This window comes from Opisthorchis viverrini, assembly GCF_000715545.1.
Source record: "Opisthorchis viverrini unplaced genomic scaffold opera_v5_547, whole genome shotgun sequence".
NCBI classification, from domain to species: Eukaryota; Metazoa; Platyhelminthes; class Trematoda; order Opisthorchiida; family Opisthorchiidae; genus Opisthorchis; species Opisthorchis viverrini.
This window is the reverse complement of record NW_008752210.1, coordinates 179,901-201,248: the sequence shown is the minus strand read 5'-3', so window position 1 is coordinate 201,248 and position 21,348 is coordinate 179,901. Positions and strand designations below refer to the sequence as shown.

General features: G+C 43.3%; 1 protein-coding gene across 1 annotated transcript in view; it reads left to right on the top strand.

Annotated features, from left to right (window-relative positions):
* Positions 1-21,348, top strand: part of T265_11675 (hypothetical protein) — a gene marked incomplete at both ends in the record, with an annotated part of 40,691 nt that overhangs the window by 4,924 nt on the left and 14,419 nt on the right. Inside the window, one exon of the mRNA XM_009178389.1 lies at positions 324-408. Within this exon, the coding sequence (XP_009176653.1) occupies positions 324-408 (85 nt within the window). The remainder of the gene's footprint in view (positions 1-323; positions 409-21,348) is intronic.

Sequence of the window (21,348 nt, the reverse complement as noted above, 5' to 3'; positions counted from 1 at the left end):
ATTGATAGATATATAGATAGACAGACAGACAGACAAACATTCTGACAATCAGACAGCCAGACAAACAGGCCGACGTACAGGCACACAGACGGGCTGACTGACAGATAGATAGTCAGACAGACAGGTGTGTAGATATGCACGTTTCTAGATGAATAGCGGCCAATCTACCTAAGCACCTAGGGGCGACCGAATCGTAGACCGCACACATCGAGCGTCTGATGACTGTCTATAGAATAATCAATGGTAATCTAGCTGATGTCGAAGACCTATCAGTCGGACGAGTGTTTCTCCAGTTACAACTATTTTTTGATTTTATTTTACAGCTTCCGACGGAACGTGGTTTTTACCACTGAGCATGAAAAGGAGAACAGAAATTTTCACCTGCTAAATTCAAGGTACTCCATGAGAGTGAGGACTCCGTTTCAGATATTCATCGAAATCCATGAAAAGTTTAGTGATGTTCTACGTACTTCACACTCATGTACAGTACAATGAATTTCGACAGTAATGTGCGTTACGCTGGCAACCGAGGGATTTTATGTAGATTCTTCTTGATAGTTTATTTTTGTGACCTTGCTCATAAAAAAAGTTTAACATCTAATGACAGAGCACATGTTAACGACAAGTGTTGCTCAATTGTTTTCTTGGTTTCAGCCGAATGCTGCAGATGGAAAGCCCTCTTACCAGGCGCAGTTGTTTTCAAAGTCTCGACGCTTGGCTGAAGAACATGAAACAGCCTGACGAAAGCTGCACCGTGCACTTTAGGTTTGTATTATTATTTATCATATCCAGTCGATTTTCAAAGTCGCTTGGCTGAAGAACATGAAACAGCCTGACGAAAGCTGCACCGTGCACTTTAGGTTTGTATTATTATTTATCATATCCAGTCGATTTCAACAATGGAACTGATATAATAGTCTCGACTGATGGTAGGTGGAAGGTGATGTAAATAAGTCCTAATTTTAAAAATCCGAAATGCTACGGAGTAAGCATATAGATAAATCAATCTCGGGCAGCAGCTGATGAAGCTGACTGATTTCAATTCAATTCACTTCAGTTCAGTTCAGTTCAGTTCAGCTCAGCTCAGTTCAGTTCCGTTCAGTTAAATTTTACTTTAGATAAGCTTAGTTTAGTTCAGTTTGAACCCATTGAGAACTGAATTCTAACCGGCATAACACAACTACCACGAAAAGCGAATAGACCGGTGTTGGAAGTGACACAGGACAGTCGTATATGGTGGTTTCCTTGTTTGTGAAGGGTCTTTGAGTTCAACACTGCAAAGCGATATAGTGGAGCAGGTTCTGGCCAGCAAATCTGGCGGGAATCGTTAGGTTTGTCGTTCAAAAGCGCACAATTTCGAGGGGCATTTACCGAGAAAATTGATGTTCAATCAACAGAAAGCTGGAACAACTGGTGCGGTAAAAGTATAGAAGGACAAGCCCAAGGTGATAGCCATGACTAGTAAACTCGGATAAGCTCATACGAATACTTCTGTCTTACTTTGGGCGCGTATCGTGGTTTCAATGTTTTACCAACCACTTTCAAATTTCTGTTGACTTAAAATCTTGTTTTTCTGTATAGGGTCGTATACATCCCACTTTTTCACCAACGAGACCGGCCCTTTTGTACAGACCTCGTTTGCTTCTACCTGCAAGTATTTTGCTTGAAAGGCCACGGATGCCCAGCTATTGCGCCGTGTGATTCACTAGGGTTCGTGAATCTGTGCTATTCCAAACAGTTTCCGTAGAGGAGGAATTCCGCTAGTAATTTCACCATTTAGAATTGATCAAGGACAAACGCGCAAAACCACTTTATCAGTGTCACATCTGTCCGAAAAGCATAACATACGGTTGTTTATTCCAAGAATCGTCCATTATTTTTGGAACTCACAAAACCAATCTGTTCAGGAGAAGTCCAGTGAAAAGCGCAGGCCTTCTACTGGTTCGGCTGTCCTCATACGATTTGATCTAACGGCGGAGGTAGTTGTGAGAATTGATTTTCGTACGTGTATCGGTATAACCAGACGAACTAGTCATTCAAAATTCAGCGCAGCGTAACAACCGACACGTATGCTTTCGGATTGGCGAACATGTACAGCATATGGGATAATTAAACAAGAGAATAATGAATAGAGCAATGAATAGAGTATCAGTCATGTTCATCACATCCGCCACACCTTGAATGAGCGTGTGGATGTTTATAGTCCAGTGGTGGTGGTCTTGACTGAAACCTTTCAGATCTTCTCGGAATGGAAAGTTCAGACCCTTCACAGGTTGTGTTTCCTTCAGATACGTTTTCTTCAGATACCATAAGATCATTTACAAAGGACTCATCAGTATTTGGAACAGCAGGAGTGCCGTTAACAGACTGACGTCTGGTATTGAACTCAACCTGGTCAATGTGCCTCCGGTGGCAAGCGAAATCATCCAAATCAAGAATTGTGACCATTCGTTTGCCATTTGATAAAAGTATTATTCCTGTAGCAGGTCGTAAATCATTAAACTTGAGAAATGTATCACCAGCCGTTTCGGCACCGCGAAGACTTGTATGCAACAAGACGAGTTTTAAATAGAAGCGCGGGACCAATCCCAGTAACAGAATGAACGGCGTTTCTGTATTGCATTAGAAAATTATCAATCCCACGGTCCAATTTCACAAAAGTAGTGGGATAGTGTGAAATAATGGCAGACTTAAGTGTTCGGACAAAATTCTCAGCAAGTCCATTCTACTGGGCATGTCACGGAGCAGTGAACAGATGTCGACATCAAGACCCTTCCAACCTTCCTCGAGGAAGATTGCAGTGAGGTGTGTGCCGTTTTCAGTGACCAAAGCAATTGGTACACATTCATGGCTGAACACTTTCCTGAGTGAAGTCGGCACTTGCAGACTTAGTCAGAAAAAAAGATTTTCAGGCGAACGTGAATATGCGTCAGTAACGACCTAGGCATAATATTTGCCGATGAAACTACCACAGTGGTCTGCGGAAACTCGTTGAAACGCTTGACGAACAGGCTCGTGTAAGCCAAATGGAATAATTCGTCTCCTGGTTATTTTCATGTCACCTGCAGGCTTAGGACATTTAAGAATCAGTTGGTAATTTGTTGAAATGTTGGTGGCTCGGGTGAGTTTATTGGTTGTTGATCAGATGGCTGTTGATCTGTTCGCCGAGCGCAGTTGAGTGCGCACTGATGATGTCTACTCCTATGGTGACGAAACGTTCGCAAGCCAATTGCCAAGCTTGGCGAACAGATCAACAGCCACCTGATCAACAACCAATAAGAATCAGTTATTTGATTTCAATCTCATTCACAGAGGTCAGTAAGGTGATACTGATTTGCAGTGACATTCTGGATGTACTACATTCTTGATCAACGCATACACCTACTTTCCGACGAAATGTAGGATATATGCAGTGAGTTTCTAATCATCCATATCGGATTTTGTGAGGCATCATATGTCAAATCGGTCCTAACATCCTTTACGTCACGTGCAGTAGAACTAATATATAATGATTCCATTTCGGCAGCCTGATGAATTGCTCCAGTCGCGACGCCAGAATGTGAGAGTTCAGTTTCGTACGTATATCGGTACAACCGGACGACTTAGAAATTCAAAATGTAGCGCAGCGTAACAAGCAGCATGTATGTATTCCAACTGGCGAATACATATAGCATATGGAATAATAAAACAAAGGAATAATGAATAGAACAATGAATAGAGTATCAGGCATGTTCATCACAGTTGGCTAACCGAAAAGAACCCAGACAATTCCTTGTACGGATGACTAGCTTATATAAGTTCTTTAGATTATCAACAAACCATGTTGCCTGACTGATTTTAATATTCCTAAAACAGCTTCGATCGGTTTCTTCTCCTCCAAATTCACGATCGACGGCTGTTTTACCCAGAATCGTATCTTATCATGGACGTTCGTTACTATTCAAAATACCTCACTATTGGCAAAGCAGGATTAGCTACATGAACTGGACTACACATATGGTTGCTGCAAAAGGTTCGACAGCTGACAACTAGTTTCGTATTACTTGGGGCTCATCAGGTAGGCGCACCTCCTGACATCCCATCAGCCTTGTGTTCTGGATGATCATTTAGTGGACGCGAAACATTATTTTCGGTTCACTTATGTCCCTTGTTGGAAACAAATCCGTTTGCAAGCGGGAGTATTTGTCAAAATCTGTCGTGTTCAAGTAGAACATGAGGTTGACTGAAGCTCTGGGACTGCGACTACATGATGAGTATCAAGGCGGGGGAAGCCGGTCGAAGTTTTACTACGTATTTGGTTTCGTAGAGTTCACACAGTTTCACGCATCTGCTACGTAGCTGGAAAAATTCGAGTATTCTTCGCTAGCAGCGTTCGAGTTTATACCAAATCGTTTTGAAATGTACAGAATTCCGATATAACGATACTCCCCCAGCAGTCTCGGAAATAAAATTTTTAATTCATTTTGTTTCTCACTCAAATACATACACTCAATAACAGGGTTTAGCGATGCGCTCACGAATATAAACGATTTTAGCCAAAATGCACATAGAGTACTTTGAGCAGAAAGCTTTAAACGGACTAGAATATCCATCACGGAATTTTTGACCTTACGCGGATGACACGTTTGTTTTGATTCAGTGGGATAAAACCAGCGAATTCTTCCGATATCTGAACCATTTGGACCCTTACAGTTAGTTTCACATGGCTCTAGCTTCCACGTGGTCTACACTATATTTCCTTGTCTTCATGGCACATAACAATGGCACATAGCAGGCAGTCGTGCGGTCTGAAACTACTACATAGCGCATCCAAAGGCAGTATACGCTAGTATAGGTTCAACGATGATTAGGAGAGTGACAGCAATGCATATAGAGGAGGTCGACAGAAGAACAGCACAACTTGAGGTGCAAAAGCACCTGCGAGATAGCGGATGCACGATGTGATTTATCAAGCGTTGACTAAGAAGGGTATTGGTGTCCAGATCAGAAAAGCGGCGATTCCATACAAAACGGGGACATCTGGAATCATTAGAAGGCTATTGAATGTGGCTGACATCAGAGTAGCATTGAAGAAGAGGAAGACTTTACGCTCGGTGTTGGTGTATTTGAAGGATCGGCTTCCGGTTGATAGGACTAGGAACTGTGTATAGAGAACAAAATGTAACGACTGTACTAAGGCTTATCTACAGTTATATACAGCCATTGAATTGCACATGAGAATCGGTGAGCATACGTGTTACATTAAAGGACCACCAAGAAACATAGATGAATAGCAGGCGATAATCAAAGATCCGGCAACGGCAGGGCATGCACTAGACACTAGGCTAGGGAAGATTTAGAAAATAGGGCATCCTGAGACGGGCTTTAAGATTCAGGCCACAGCGACCGGTGGTCGGGGCGGTGCAATTCGCCGAGCATCACAGCGTACATAGAATAGCGTGGGTAGAACCTGCAAACGTGCGGAAATTTGTCTTAGATCAGCCGAGATGACACGAGGCTGTTTGAAGTCATCAGCGAAATGGTCTGGGTCTAAAAGTACAAAATCCAAGTAGAGTTAGATCCAATTTATTACCCCCAACTCAATCAGCAACCAATGGTCTCGGCACCTTTGATGAACATAGTTGAACGAAATCTGTGAACGAACCCAAGAGGAATTTTCCATTAAGTTGTACTAGACAGAAAATGCAAGGACGAATTATCCGGATTCAACATGGAGCAAGATCCTCCGTCCCTAACCAATCTATCTCAAATATTAGTCATCCCCATTATCCATCAAACAGCAACATCAGACTAAACACTCAGCATTGATCAAGTCGTCCGGTCATAATAAATCTCACGGATTGATTCCCTGACTGCCTAAAAATACCCAATCAAGCTATTCACTAAGTCACTTAGCCTGACGAAGCTTTTGTGCCTAAAGCGAAAGGTTGCCCAGAAATCAAACCACCGATTGTTTACCAAATCTCTTCGAAACCTTGTCTTACCAATCGGTCCTGAACATTCTCCAACTTATTTGTCAATAAATTTATTTCCAGTTGGTGAGGATCAGGATTCATGGATGTTTAAGCTACGTGGCGGCTATCGGCATACATATTATCAGCAAACCATGATGTTTGCTCTTCGGAAAGTTGCAGGATTGACTCCTCCTGGAGATTCGTGAGAGGCGGTAGTTGTGAGCGGTACAGACTTATTTTACTGATTGGACGAAATCATATTTTGAACTGTCCCAAACACTTCATACTACCAGCATTCCATAGGTGGATCAGAGGAAGAATGGTTCTATTAGGTGACTTAAGCACCTTCTGGTAAGTCGTCACTCGAGAAGCCTGTCAACAATATGTGACTATGTGATGTGGTTTCCGTGATTGAAGAACGATTGGCGCTGTCCTGTCTAACCGAGAGCTAATCGCACTACTGATCAGCAGTTTTTGCCCAACTTTTGCCTGGTTTTTCAGTAGGCGAATTTAGGAACGACAACCAGACTGATCTAGTGGATAGCTTCCTCGGATAAAATGCAACAAATTATTTAGTACACAGCTTTGAAAGTTTTTGCATCCGTACTAAGAAGGTGAGCACAAACAGCTTCCTTTGGAAGCTTCAGCACATCAGAAACTTCGGCATGCATAACATCCCCTGATTCGATACACCAAACCGTCGAGTATGAACTGTATCCCGGGGTTCTCCTCTTCCACATTACAACATTCAGTTGACCTCGGGCACTTGTTGACGTGTACCAGCATACTACGGGTTATGTTAGTTAAAAGAAGCCGGTCACCACAATACCAACTCAGTGGGATTGCCTGATCTGCCTGAGTGTTTATATGTCTAAGTTTCTGCGGGGTAGATCACTTCGGTACGTAACACATGTCGAAGGTGTGCCATTGAACCCGATGCTCAACGGTCGTAAGACTAAAGGCTCACTCGTTCACATCCGCCGGCAAAGACTGGAAAAGCGCATTCTCCACAAGAAAACCAGCGTAACCAATAACTCTTTGGCCGAGTATTATGTTAAAAGCGGGTGGAATTCCATTTTTAGCAATCACAAAAGAGTAGCTAAAAGAACCACTGACTATTTGAAACCGCAAGTGACGTATTGAGTGGCCACCAAAAATTCTAGCATCGTTGAGTCTTTGGGCATCGGGACGCGGCGTAAGATGGAATTCCTATTTTAGCATCAGCAAATCTTGTGACGCCCTTGCTGTTCGGCTGGTCTGTTTTGATTTTGCTGACACACATCGGTCACGATGACACCTTATTTCAGTGTTTACTCGATGGAGTTAGGTCGAACATATTTCGCACATGTACTATAGTTCCGCAAATGAACAAATATCCAAACGTCCACGACTTCTTTGGAGGAACCGTACTCAATATAAACACCCTCCTGCCAAACTCATAGCTAGTGTGTCACCCCATTTGGACACGCCTATCCAGGGACCCAGAGAAATGAAGAATGACAAGAGTGCTCAGCGTGACACTTAGTTTACAGCCGTTTCACTATCATCGGCATAGGAAGCGTGATCACCGCGAAAGGCCAATACCCACTGAAATATTTGCAATCCAACTTTTGGCTTGACTGACAGATCAGTGACGAGATGACCAATAACCTGTTAAGTCACCCGAGTTGGCACTGTCTCGACATATTTTCAGTGCTTGTACCGGTCAAGCAAAATGCCTTCCACAGGTGCTCGTACCGACATTTGTGCTCAGTCCAATTGCTTTTAAAAGGTTCAATTCGCGCAGCGGTATTCACTGAGGTTCACCTGCCTGACACTCACAGCAGTACAGTTGAAAATAATCTGCTGAAATGCAAAGTGGCAAAATAGCTGTTTTAATATTAGGAACATAAGAATAATGGTAATACAGGTGCGATACCGTTTTGGTATGGTGCCGCTATGTTGCCCGAGGGAAGCACAAGTGCTGAGCAATCGCCGGGTAGCCCAAACCTGGACAGGACAGGTCGAGGTGCCAATGCTGGGTTCAAAACACGGCCGGGAATTTATGGACATAAGCACTGAATTATCCGGAGCTCCTAAAACAAATCGAACTTCCGGAAGCAGCTTTGTATGGCGGAGCTAAAGTTTGTCATTATTGCTAGAGAGAAAATATCAACAAGAACGCGAGTGACGTCGGTTACCAAACATATCTTGCAGAAGAAGACGTAAAAGTCTTCAATCGTTGCGAGAAGTTTCAACGCTCGCAACAAACACAGTCAGGTTTTGTCACCTTACACAAACGTTTTATATGTTCAAACCAGGGACTCATGAAATCTTGGATGCGCAACTACGGGTGTGGTCACTCATATATCGGGTATTTGGTGATATTTAATCACCTAATTTGTGCCACCTTTCCGGGAGAAACTGCAAGTGTTTACGAGAGAGCCCAGACTCTCATTCCCTCATCAGCTTAGAAAATTCAAGATTGAAAAGCTTATCCTTCAAAATAGTACCCAATCAGTTGATCATTTAATCATTTGTTAACCTCTCGGAACCATTGCGTTGTCCGCTGAGATGGCATGAAACAGCATGAATGTAAACACACTCCAGGAAAAGCGAGATCATATATGTTTCGGAAGGGCTTGCTAAACAGTCGGTAGTTTTTATTCGGGCAACGATTCGCTTCTGGCACAAATCCTCATCAGGCCAGGTGAGCAGGTCGCCAAATTGACCCGGAACCAATCAGTGAGTCACTTTCCGATCGTAACACTAGGTCAGCGTTGAGTGAGAATTGAGGTTCTTGTGGGTTAGTCTGGTTTTCGAAATATCACCTTGGTGGATTGGAGGAGTTTCAAAAAAAGAAACTATACACAACGTTGCTGCAAACTCACCAAATGAATTCTGATCGAGTTTTGTTCGTTAATGTTGCATCTCAGGGTGCTTAAGTTGATGATTCACCTCGGTTTCCACAGATAGATTTTCTGTTATTTGTGGGGATGTTAGTGATCAGACAATTTAGTTTGAGCGGGTAGGTTAAGTTCAAGTGGAATTCAGACGTTGACTACTCTTCCTACTGATGACCGCACACCAACACGTGTCAGCTAGACAGATCACAAGTTGATGCTTGATGATTTCTGCCCCTCGGCTATCAATGTATGTGACGTGTACCGTGGTCCGTTTAGTCACTCGCCTGAGGAAGCCTCGATGATCGATGAACGAATCGACAGCAAATTTGAACACCTCCATCCTGATTGCAACAACCCAGCATCCAAAAAGAACCCACGGATTTTAAAGACGAAGGAAGTTGCTTGTTACGAAAGGGTATCTAGTCAGTTCCAAGAACAATGCGTTACGATTCAAATGGTTAGTGCAACGAAATTTAAATGACTATGTTGTGATACCGGTTGACAGCCATTCTCGTTATCGCATGCAGGGGTGTTGAGCAGCTTCCAGGCATCAAACACACATGTAAAACCGACATTTCGATCGAAAGTAGGCACTACATGCAACCGGACCTGCGCGTTATGCGAGTAATTGTCGCCGATCGTTTATCCAGGCAGTATTCGCCGAAATCCAGCTCGCTCTGATCACTTTCAGGTTATCTCGCCGCAATCGGGCTATTATTTGACATAATCAAAGTGACGAGCTCTCACCGTGTTTGGGCATATTGCCGCACACCCCTCAATAACGGAAAATCACATTGCAAGGTCACGTGTTGACCGCCTCCTCGAGTGACCATTTCTGAGGAGTATGTTTCGCAATTCAATGAAATTATTCTACCTCTGAGAGGTGAGTAAAGCCCATCCAAAATGAAAATCCGAGAATCACTGTAAAACAGTTTCATCCTATTTGGCAATAGATAACTAGTCTCATTTGCACACGAATTCGGTTTTGACGAGAGCCTCAAGAAGGGCAAAACCTCTCATGGTTTGTCTAAGAGTTTTGAGCGAATTTACCAGTAATACATCACGCCTAAACAACGGCATATTGCGTATCTCGAATATCGCACCAACTGGAATACTAAGCAGGCTTGTGAAACACATATGGTTGAAGCGGATCATCACAAACAGGCAATTCAACGGGATTCATCTGCGTCACCTGTCGAAACCGAATTCATGTGCAAATGAGCAACGTTCTCACAATATGTGGTAGATGGAAATTCGGGGATCAGCAACGAAGAGTTACCAAACCGGTGGTGAGCAAACTTGTGAGTAGTGTGAATTGGAGAATGAACATAGTCAGCACTCACGCTCCCAGAGCCCAGCTAATTACTGGTGATACATTAAACATGGTTTAGTTAGTGTGAAGCTGATGAACAGCAAGTTCATTGGTTTCGGAGGACTCAACGTTCTACTTGCTAGTATCCAGCGACATGTGTACAGAATATCTGCAATAGGCAGTTGGTAAATTATGTACCAGTGAATGTAGGGAAGCCCTCAACGCGCAGTTGCTTTTCAGAAAACACCAATGACAATTTGGCAGACAATGGGCCAGGAAACTGAAACCCTTTCATGCAACTTGTTTCAAAATAAACTATTCTCACTCTTCAACTTCTTAAACGCATCTTCTCGAAATTCTCTGGATATTCACTGACTATAGGTCAAATGTAAACGCGTGATAACCGCCGTAGCCCAATTTTCTGATCAACCAGAAGACGCGGATGTCGACCGTACATCATCATGAAGATGGACTAGCCTCTGGTTGGCTGTATGGAATCACGCTATGGTTTCAGCATCTTTGGAACCACTCACATGCTTCGGTCACCTGCCACTTCTTGATCGTTCGATTAGATCACTCGTTTGGGGTGATAAGTTGCCATCCGTATCCGCCCGGTGCGATACTTATTTAAGCAAATACTGAGTTTGCAAATGAGTCTATATTCGCTAATTTCGCGCAATTTGGTCTCAATTAGAACCTAAGGTTGACGGAAACTCGGGGATTGCGCCTACCTGGGGAGCCCCAAGAAGGGCGAAACTGGTCGTGGGTTGTCGACGACACGACAGTTTCATCCTATTTGGCAATAGATAACTAGTCTCATTTGCACACGAATTCGGTTTTGACGAGAGCCTCAAGAAGGGCAAAACCTCTCATGGTTTGTCTAAGAGTTTTGAGCGAATTTACCAGTAATACATCACGCCTAAACAACGGCATATTGCGTATCTCGAATATCGCACCAACTGGAATACTAAGCAGGCTTGTGAAACACATATGGTTGAAGCGGATCATCACAAACAGGCAATTCAACGGGATTCATCTGCGTCACCTGTCGAAACCGAATTCATGTGCAAATGAGCGTAGTTCTCAAAATCTCAAATCTCAAAATCGGTTCAAGTGGAATATGGGTAGATTGAAACTCAGGGACGATACCGAAGAACGACGAAACCGATGGTCAGATGTTGATGGATTTTCAGTAAACTTATGACCAGTGTGACTTCCATAATGAGCACTGTCAACCCGCACGCCCTCAGAGCGTAGCTACTTACCGGTGATACATCAAACATGATTTCGTTAGTTTATATCTGAGGAACAACTAGCTCATTCATTTCCGAATACTCATCTTTCTACTTGAATATATCCAGGGACATGAATACGAAATATGTGCAATATCCAGTTTTTAATTTATGTACCAATGAATGTAGGAAAGCCCTGAACCTCGTAGATCCTTATCATAAAACACCAATTGCACTTTTGCAGACAATGGGACAGGCAACTGAAACCATTTCCTCCATCTCGTTTGAAAATCAACTATTCTTCTTCTCCTTCTTAAACGCATCTTAGTCGAACTTATCTGGATATTCACTGACTATCATGCAAATGTATACGGGTGATGCCCGCCGTAACCCAATTTTCTCGTCACCCAGAAAACGTGGATGTTGACCGTTCATCGCCATGAAAATGCACTTGTCTTTGGTTGACTGTATGGAAGCATGATATGCTAGCAGCATCGCTGGCACCGGTCGCCTGCTTCGGTCACCCGCCAGTCCTTGATCGTTCGATTAGATCGCCCATTGCAGTTAATATGTTGCCTTCCGTTTTCGTCCGGTGCTCAACTTCTGTATGCAACTCCTGAGTTTGCAAATGAGTGCATATTCGCCAATTACGTGCAATTTGGCTTCAAGTAGAACATTAGGTTGGCGGAAACTCGGGGACTGCACCCACCTGATTAGCCCCCGGTAAGGCGAAACCGGTCGTGGGCTGTCGACGAATGTTCGGCAACCTCATGAGTAGCGCGCTGCAAATATACATGTTTCGCGATACCTGGAATATCGTAGTAACTGGAACATGGGACGGCCTAGTGCAGCACATTCAGTAGCTTGGAAACATCACAAACGTGAGATTCATCTGGGTTTCAGTAGAGTCTCTTGATAAACCAAACTTCGCAAACTAGTTTGCATATAAGTGTATATTCTACAGCCCTTGATGTGTTTGCTCTCAAAGCAGGGCCTCTGATCGCTTTCGATCCTTTCCGGCATGCTGTGTTTGGCCACGATGTGATGGATTACAACTACGCTGATTGTCGTCGCCGGTTCGTTTCAACAGGCTGGCACCTAGATTCATTTCTACAGGTGTTCTGTCACAATCACGATAAATTGGTTTCTGCCGGTCGTCACCGGAGAAGGGACGATGACATCAAGAGTGAAAAAATAGGCGATTTCCGAGACGGGTGCAGGTTCCATGGGATGGGTCGCCCCTGCCGTATCCTCTTTCGTCAGTTGGGCCACTGGAACCTCTGGTGAATTCCCGTTCACATTATTCTCAGATATTACTGTGGTGTATACCGCGATTCACGTTAGTCAGAAAACGACATCGTCACCCATATGTATTTATTGTTGCGTTGTTAGGTGGAATACACCGTTGTATAAAACACAAATTCGATGGTTTTCAAGCCACCACTAATCGTCTGACCTGACGTTGTTGCTTCGTTATATTAGAGAAGCGCTCCCGGGCTCCGCAGTACCGTAGCCTAGAATGACCTGTTGTATAAACCAGGACTGAAAAAGCTCAACAAAGACCACTGACGTACCAGAAACATTGGCTGTTACGGCGAAAGCACTGGAATTGCTTGGCCATTTGAGCGGATAAATCTATATTACATGGTGAGAGCAAGTAGCGAGTATTTCGAATGAACATATGGAAAACCATCTCGGTCAAATTCTTTCTTCAGCTCGTCCATTTCTTTGCATTGCATGGGTTGAGAATCGTATTGAAAATGTTACATACATAGCCACACGTAATGAGTGCTGCTGTATTCATTCTTGAGATTCACTAAAAATAATTTGTCACCAAAGAATTTCGCCGCAATGTGGCTATTTTTCAGTACACAAGCGAACAACAGATGCGGACGTACTTTCGAGGTCAGGGGATAACAATATCTCACAGATCCGGCGTACAGGTCGTTGTTCTGACATTCGACTGAATGTGGAATTGTGGTACACACAAACCCTTCCAAAGTTGAATCATGGTTCTTGATTTGGGATGATGCATCCAAATACTATTGGGATAACTGATACTCCACCATGTGTGGATTGCTCTACACACCCTGCTTGCCTTCTTTGGCCTCCAAGCTTCAATCTGCCTGTTATTCTTAATTCATGTGTCATTTGTGTTCTAATTCAGGCGGACGTTTACCACGCCTATCGAGGCGTAAAAGCAAAGTTCCAGCGGAGAATATAATTACGTTCGCCTACGACGATATTTCAAAAAAATTCCAAGTAAATATAAGTTAAAGTTTCCGCTATAGGATAGCAATTGTAGTTTATAAGACGCACCTCGTTGTTTAGCCTAACCAGGTCTCATTATTGTTTCGTATTTCTCATGTATATCATTGCTGAATTTGGGTTTCAGAAAAGTATCGAGATTCATGAGTCACTTCGGGTTCCATAACGGATTTTCAGTTACTTGATGCATTTCCATGACTGTAGACGCCATAGAACCCTGATACAAGCGGCACATTCTGATGATGATGATGATGATGATGATTATGGTGGTGACGATGATGATCGTAACGATATGTACTTGTTTGTGTACTACAGGTGAACTATTTATAATCCACTTGAACGAACACTATTCATAAGCTCATAGAGAACTCTAAGGCAGCCCATGACCGAGTTCAACCTTCTGATTTTGGACTATCAAGTAGCTGGTTGTTTCTTTGAATTGCTTTTGTACTGTGGCCTGGTTTTCGGAGTTTGTTTTCACGAAAGTTCCTCCAGTTAATAAAACTTGTTTATTGTGCAGATTAATTTATCACCTTTGATCATTTATTCTATAAACCATCTCTCCTTCTCCATCTTAACTAACTACAGACGGGATCTGTAAAACTGAATTTATTCAATTTAGTTTTGGAAAAGCTCTTAACCACCTTTTGGTTCAACAAATTATAAGATCCGTTAACAAACCTAGTTTAAGCAGAAAAGCAAACCAGATAGTGCAAAATGGATAGAAAAATAAAGCGTCCAACTGACCTAAGAGAAGATAAGTTATTCGGCCTGAAAATGTGGTTTCGCAGAAAAACGCCTGCTGCAACATGATATAATGTACGTGGCAGGGAGCGGACAATTCATACTCTACGCGACAGCAAATCAAGTGCTACATATCTGTCACCACTTGGCATGTGGGTTCAGAAATGAGTGTCTGACAAACAGAGTGATTTGGAATGGTGAATGCAGGTACTCCTCACTTGAAGCTGTTGCGAGGACTGGCGAAGCTTTAGAACAAAGTCTATTTTAATATTTACCAGACCACCGCCTTTGAATGGCGACATAACAGGCCACGAGGCACTACGTTCCCGGAAGCAACGTTGAATGACCGGAGACCACCAACTAACACGAAGCTCTTGAAGAAGGCCCAACAACCAGTGATCACAAAACCTTTTAAATCAAGGGGGCTTCTTTCCAACTGCGAACGAAAAGATCGGTTCACGAGAGCTAAGAATATGTACGGAAACATCCATCGCAGGCCTCTGTACGAAACACCGGTTAATCAGAAAACACGCAGAGAGTGGGTGATTACGAATTCCGTCGTATAAGCTAATACAAACTGTGTATTATTGGCCGGATGAGAGAATGCGAGTGAATGAACATTTGCCTCGTTCACCGGCCTGTCTTCGTATGACGACGCGTCCCATCTCGTGATGTGCTGGTCAAGAAGTCGTGAGTGGAACTTCGAAAGGACCCCTTTGGCGTTAACAAACCACACAGAACCCAAGTTGAAACAGGTATTCTTAAAGCTGAGGGTATTATCGGTGAATGGCGATACAGATTTGGGGGGCAGCCAAAATTGAGAGGGCCGCCAGGCTACGCGTATTTAGTTATTCATTCAACAGTGTTTATTTGCGTTGTTCAACACGGTGAGTTAAAATATATCCTGAATCCGAACAAACCAAAATCGACCGACCCAGCGTTGTACATGAGCAAGCAAATATTTGACCAGTATCAACTGCGCATATCTGAATAGTTCCGAAACTTGTTACCAGTAGTGACTCATGCCTATAATTTAATAATAACCCATAGTCAGAAATGGATAAACCTGGTTTCACCTGGAGTGAAGCCAATCTTTTGACTGACTTCTGGGAGGCTTAGTTTAACCGATTGTATGCCAAGTTACTTATGAGAATACCAAACACGCATTTCGAAATTCCGAAGACGATGACCTGCAAAACTAGAATTCTGGCTGAGATCAGCATGTGCAGCAACAATGTCCACTTTCGCGACATGTCACCATTTCAGAAACTTCTTCTTGTTGGCTTCAAATTTCCTACCGCCTTTTATTAATTTCACGAAGTTATCCCGTGTGACATCGTAAACCGGATAAAAATGCATGACCACTTTTTCCTTTGACAATGGTGTTCCTCACACTCATTCTATTCAAAATAAACATGGAGTTGCAATCTCACAAATAACTCAATTCTATGCTTTGCTCTCCAGCTTCACTCATATTATTTTCACGATGGTCCTGTATGCTAATAACTGAAGAATTCGATTACTGGTCCGTTTGCCAAGCATGGCATCTGTATTTGCTCCTCGAGCCTAGTGCAATTTGTTGAGTTCAACATTGACTACCGGGACGCAAAACCAAGTAGCCATCATCTCTACCTCATTAGCTAAGGAATGCAACATACTAATACGTGAGAAATAGCTGCTGATGACTAGCGCTCATCAGCACTCAATGGAATCACAGTTGAGCATCTTTTATCTATGATATTCCTTAGCTGGATGTGATATCCGGGGATAGCCACAGGATATTTCCTCGGGGAAAGCTATTCGGGCATTGTTCGTCCTCGTGCACGTATCACGGTTCATTTGAAAGCAACGCTAGCCTACTGAATCGGACAAAAACAGAAGGTTGAACTCGGTCATGGGCGACCTGACAGTCCTGTCTGAACTTATGACTGGCGTTTGTCCAAGCGGACTGACCATTCTTTAATATAGTAAAACTGATTAATCTGCTCTGCGGTTTGTATTGTGCTTTGGCCCGCAGTGTCATTTTACTTGCATCTTTTGTTACACGATGAACTGATGCGGCAATTAACTTGATTCCCACGCACCGGAACACGGGTTTACTTTCCTGCGGCAGCCAATTACCACACCCTTGTAGACCTCTATGTGCCCGTATTGATGGAGCCCTTTGCCTCTAAACGGATGTCTGGAATAAAAGAATGAATAGTGGCGGTGGATTTTTTGTGAGAATATAACATGTAGATCAAATGGAAAGAAATGAAAGGCTCATAAATGCTGTTGGATGTTGGTTCCCCTGCTTCTTTTCGAATAAATTTTCACAACAATGAGTGCACCTTTAGTCACACACTCCATTGAGTGTGACTAATAATCCTTTACGCAGAAATAATTTAGGAATTCCACAATGATCCCCGTAGAGTGTACAACAAGGAAAATTACGAATTTTGTGCGAATATGTAAATCGTTTAGGTGACTTTACATTCAAGCGTTTTTCTCCTCTTCGGCTGCAGTACAAAATGTTTTTAGCGTAGTAGATTATCTGCATACTATTTGCTCCAAATCATTAGGCGTTTGATGTACTGAATCATCTAGATAGCAATGTGACTACGTTCAGTTTACTGACATGCTGAAGTACAAATGTTTTTAGCGTAGTAGATTATCTGCATACTATTTGCTCCAAATCATTAGGCGTTTGATGTACTGAATCATCTAGATAGCAATGTGACTACGTTCAGTTTACTGACATATCGTCCTGATCATCATCATTCTGATCATCATCAGCATCATCATCCTCATTACCATCATTGTGAACGTCATCACCAGCATCATCATTCTGGTCATCAGCGTCGTCATCATCAACGTAATCATCATGATCGTCATCATCCGAATCATCATACGAATACCTGACTTCTGGCAGGCTTACTCAAAGAAATTAGACTCAAAGTTACTTAAGAGAATAGCAAACACGCATTTCGTAAATCCGACGACGGTGACCTCCAAAACTGGAATTCTGGCTGTGATCAGCAAGTGCTTCAACAATATCCATTTCCGCACAAACTCACTTGTCAGCACCTTCTCGTTGGCTTCAAATTTCTTATCGCCTTTCAGCACATTCATGAAGTTATCCCGTGTGACATCCAAAAACGGTTGAAAATGCATGGCCAAGTATTCCTGTTACAATGGGGTTCCCCACACCCTTCCCAGTAACCATCCACTTACACCCTGAGGAACTACTGAAATCTAGGATCTGCACCAATCTTCATTCATTTTCTTCCCGCGAAGTTCGCCGTTTGCTGAAAAATGAATCATTCGAATGTTGGTCTGTGTGCCAAGCATTGCATTTGGATTTGCTACTCAAGCCTAGGGTTTTTTCTTCCCAGTTCGCCGTTTGCTGAAAAATGAATCATTCGAATGTTGGTCTGTGTGCCAAGCATTGCATTTGGATTTGCTACTCAAGCAAGCCTTTGATTGTTGAGTTGAACATGGACTACCTTGATGCACGATCAAGTAGCACTCGTCTACCTCAGTAGCTAAGGAATGCAACATCTGTGAGAAATAACCGATATCTTGAAGCGAGTGTCGCTCATGGGCACTCAACTGAATCACAGTTGAACATTTCTTATCTATGATATTCTCTAGCTGAATGTGCTGTCCTGGTTGGTGCATCACTCGGGATATCACAGGATATTTCCCCGGATAAACTATCCGGACCCTGATGGTCTACGTGCACATTTCGTCGTTCTTTTGATAAAAACGCTAGCCCATGTGATAGGCGAAAAAAGGGGGTTGAATTGGTCATGGGCGGCCTGAGAGTTCTCTATGAATTTTGACTAGTGTTCGTCCGAGAGGATGGACCATTCTCTAATATAATAAAACTGATCAATCTGCCCTGCTGTTTGTATTGTGCTTTGGTCTGCGGTGTCATTTTGATTGCACCGTGTGTTATGTTACACGGTGGACTGATGCAGGAATTGACTTGATTGCTGCGCACTGGAACACGGACTTACTTTTCCACGGTAGTCAATCACTACACCATTGTACACATCTTCGTGCTCGTATTCGTGGAACACTTTGCCTTTAAACGGATTTCTGGAATAAAAGAAGGAAAAATAGCAGTGAGCCTTCTGCCTCCCAACCACATCTGTCTAATATTGGGAATCCTGGCAGCTTCCCAGCCCTCGTGCAACTTTCGTGTGTCGTGGAAGCTAGGCACATTGAAGGGCCATTACACGCTCAAACACTAAGGAAGCAATGCTAGCCGATACCGATTCCGGATGGGCACACGAGTAGCTCAAATTTTCCCCAGTGTCGGTTGACTTCTCGTTCTTAGTTTCCTCCCGACTGGTATGTCATACAGTTAAAAAAGACCAGGGCACCAGAAGTTGACTCTGTCTCCATACTCTGATATGTGGGCGCAGTTCAATCGGATAATTGTAAAACTTACTACCTTCTTCTCGTACCATCATGAGGAAAGTGTCATCTGTATACAGGTGTGTAAGAAAATCCGGCTAAAGCTAAGTGTTCAAATTCTGCCGTAAATATATTTTCCAAAATCGGGAGTATTTGAGAGTATAAACCACTGAGTATAAACCAGTGGGTCAAGAGACGACGAAGGTGAGATTCAGACATACTTCTATATCACCCACTATTTCATGTACCGTAAGCTGAGTCCGTTCCCAAAGGATGGCATACGCCAATAATTGTCAGTTGGCTATTTCGAAAGAGTCTCCTTTTGTCCATTTTGAACATAAACAATTCATATCAAAACATACAGAGATGTAATCTAATTAAACCGGGACTTCAGCTACTTTGTTGGCGAAGTCACATGAATTTTTAATGTAAGCACTCGATTTACCCGTGAGAGGCTTACAATACCGGCAAAGAATCTGGTCAGTTGATGCGGTGGGGAACCAATTCCGTCTAATATAAGTCTCACCATACATTTGGTTTATGGTCTTTCTGAAGGCATTAAAGTCGAAAGGAGTTCAACTGTTTCGTTCAATCACTCACTAGAGGAAGCCTCGATGATCGATGAGTGAACCGACAGTAAAGTTGGGCACTTGCCTCATGGCTCCCACAACCCAGCATCTAGGAGAAACCCGCGGATTGCCAAAGTCGGAGGAAGTTGATTGGTACGAGGCGGTATCTGGACAGTTCCAGGCGGAATGCATTACGATTCAACTGGTTAGTGCAACGCAATTGTAAATGACAATGTTGTGATACCGGTTGACAGTCATTCTTGGTATCGCATACATAACCAAAGAGATTAGCTCTCACCATGTTTGGACATATTGCCGCTCATCCTCCAATAACGGAAAACCACATTGCATGGTCACGTGTTGACCGCCTCCTCGAGTGATGGCTTCTGAAGAGCAAGTTTCGCAATTCAATCAAATTAGCCTTCCTGTGACATGTTAGTGAAGCCACTCCAAAGTGCAAATCCGAGAGTCACTGTTTAACAGATTCACCCTATTTGGGAATCGGCAGCTAGTCTGATTTGCACAGGAATTCGGTTTCGACGGGAGCCCCCAGAAAGGCGAAACGCGTCATCGGTTGTCTAAGAGTTTTCGGCAAATTTATCAGTAATGTATGAGGCCCAAACCACAGCGTATTGCGTACCTCGAAAATCACACCAACTGGAATACTTATCATGCTTGTGCCCCACATTCGGTTGAAGCGGACCATCACAAACAGGCAATTCAACTGGATTCATCTGAGTTTCCTGTCATAACCAAATTCATGTGCACACGAGCGAAGTTCTCAAAATCTGTTCAAGTTAGGTTCAAGTAGAATATGAGGTAGATGCAAACTCGGGGAACGATAACGGAGAATCACCAAACCGGTGATGAGCAAACGTGTGAGTAGTGTGACTTGAAGAATGAACATTGTCAACACTCACGCTCCCAGAGCCTAGCTACTTACTGGTGATTCATCAAACGTGATTTCGTCAGCTTGAATTTGATCAACATCTGGCTCATTGATTTCGGATGACTAAACGTTCTACTTGCTAGTATCCAGCGGCAAGTCTACGAAATATCTGCAATAGCCAGTTTGTAATTCATGTACCAGTGAATGTAGGGAAGCCCTTCGTCGCGCAGATGCTTATCACGAAACACCAATTGCACTTTTGCAGACAACTGGCCAGGAAACTAAAACCCTTTCATGCACCTTGTTTCAAAACGAACTATTATTATTGTTATCAATATTATACTTAAACGCATCTTCTCGAAATTCTCTGGATATTCAGTGACTATCAGGAAAATGTAAATGGGTGATACACGCCGTAACCAAAATTCCTGATCAACTAGAAGAGACAGATGTCGACCAGACATCACCATGAAGAGAAACGTGGCTTTGGTTGACTGTATGTACGCACGATAAGCTAGCAGCAACTTTGACACCAGCCGCCTCATTCGGCCACCTGCCACTCCTTGATCGTGGGATCAGATCAACCGTTTGGACGATATGTTGCCGTCCGTATTCGTCCCGTTCTCAGCTTCTGTAAGCAACTCCAGAGTTCGCAAGTGAGTGTAAGTTTGCCAATTTCGTGCAATTTGGTTTCAAGTAAAACCTACGTTTGACGGAAACTCGGAGACTGCGCCTACCTGATGAGCCCCAAGAAGGGCGAATCCGGTCGTGGGCTGTCGTCGAATTTTCAGCAACATTTTGAGTAGCGCATTGCAAATATACATGTTTGACGATATGTGCGATTCTCGTGAGACTGCAACGTGGTCAGTTTTGCCTCAGCCGATTCCCGTGCCAGATGCACCATGTGTTTCACACTCAACTGGCTATTCGCGGTTGCTAACCGCTCGAATCGGGTCGTCCCTGCTGTTAGACACTGGAGATATCATTGATTCATCCTCTAGATAGCTCGTCCGTTAGCGGTGAATCCAGAGAAGGATGGCTTTCCGGGAGCGCAGGATAATTGCAAAGGTGACTGAGATAATCAAATGATG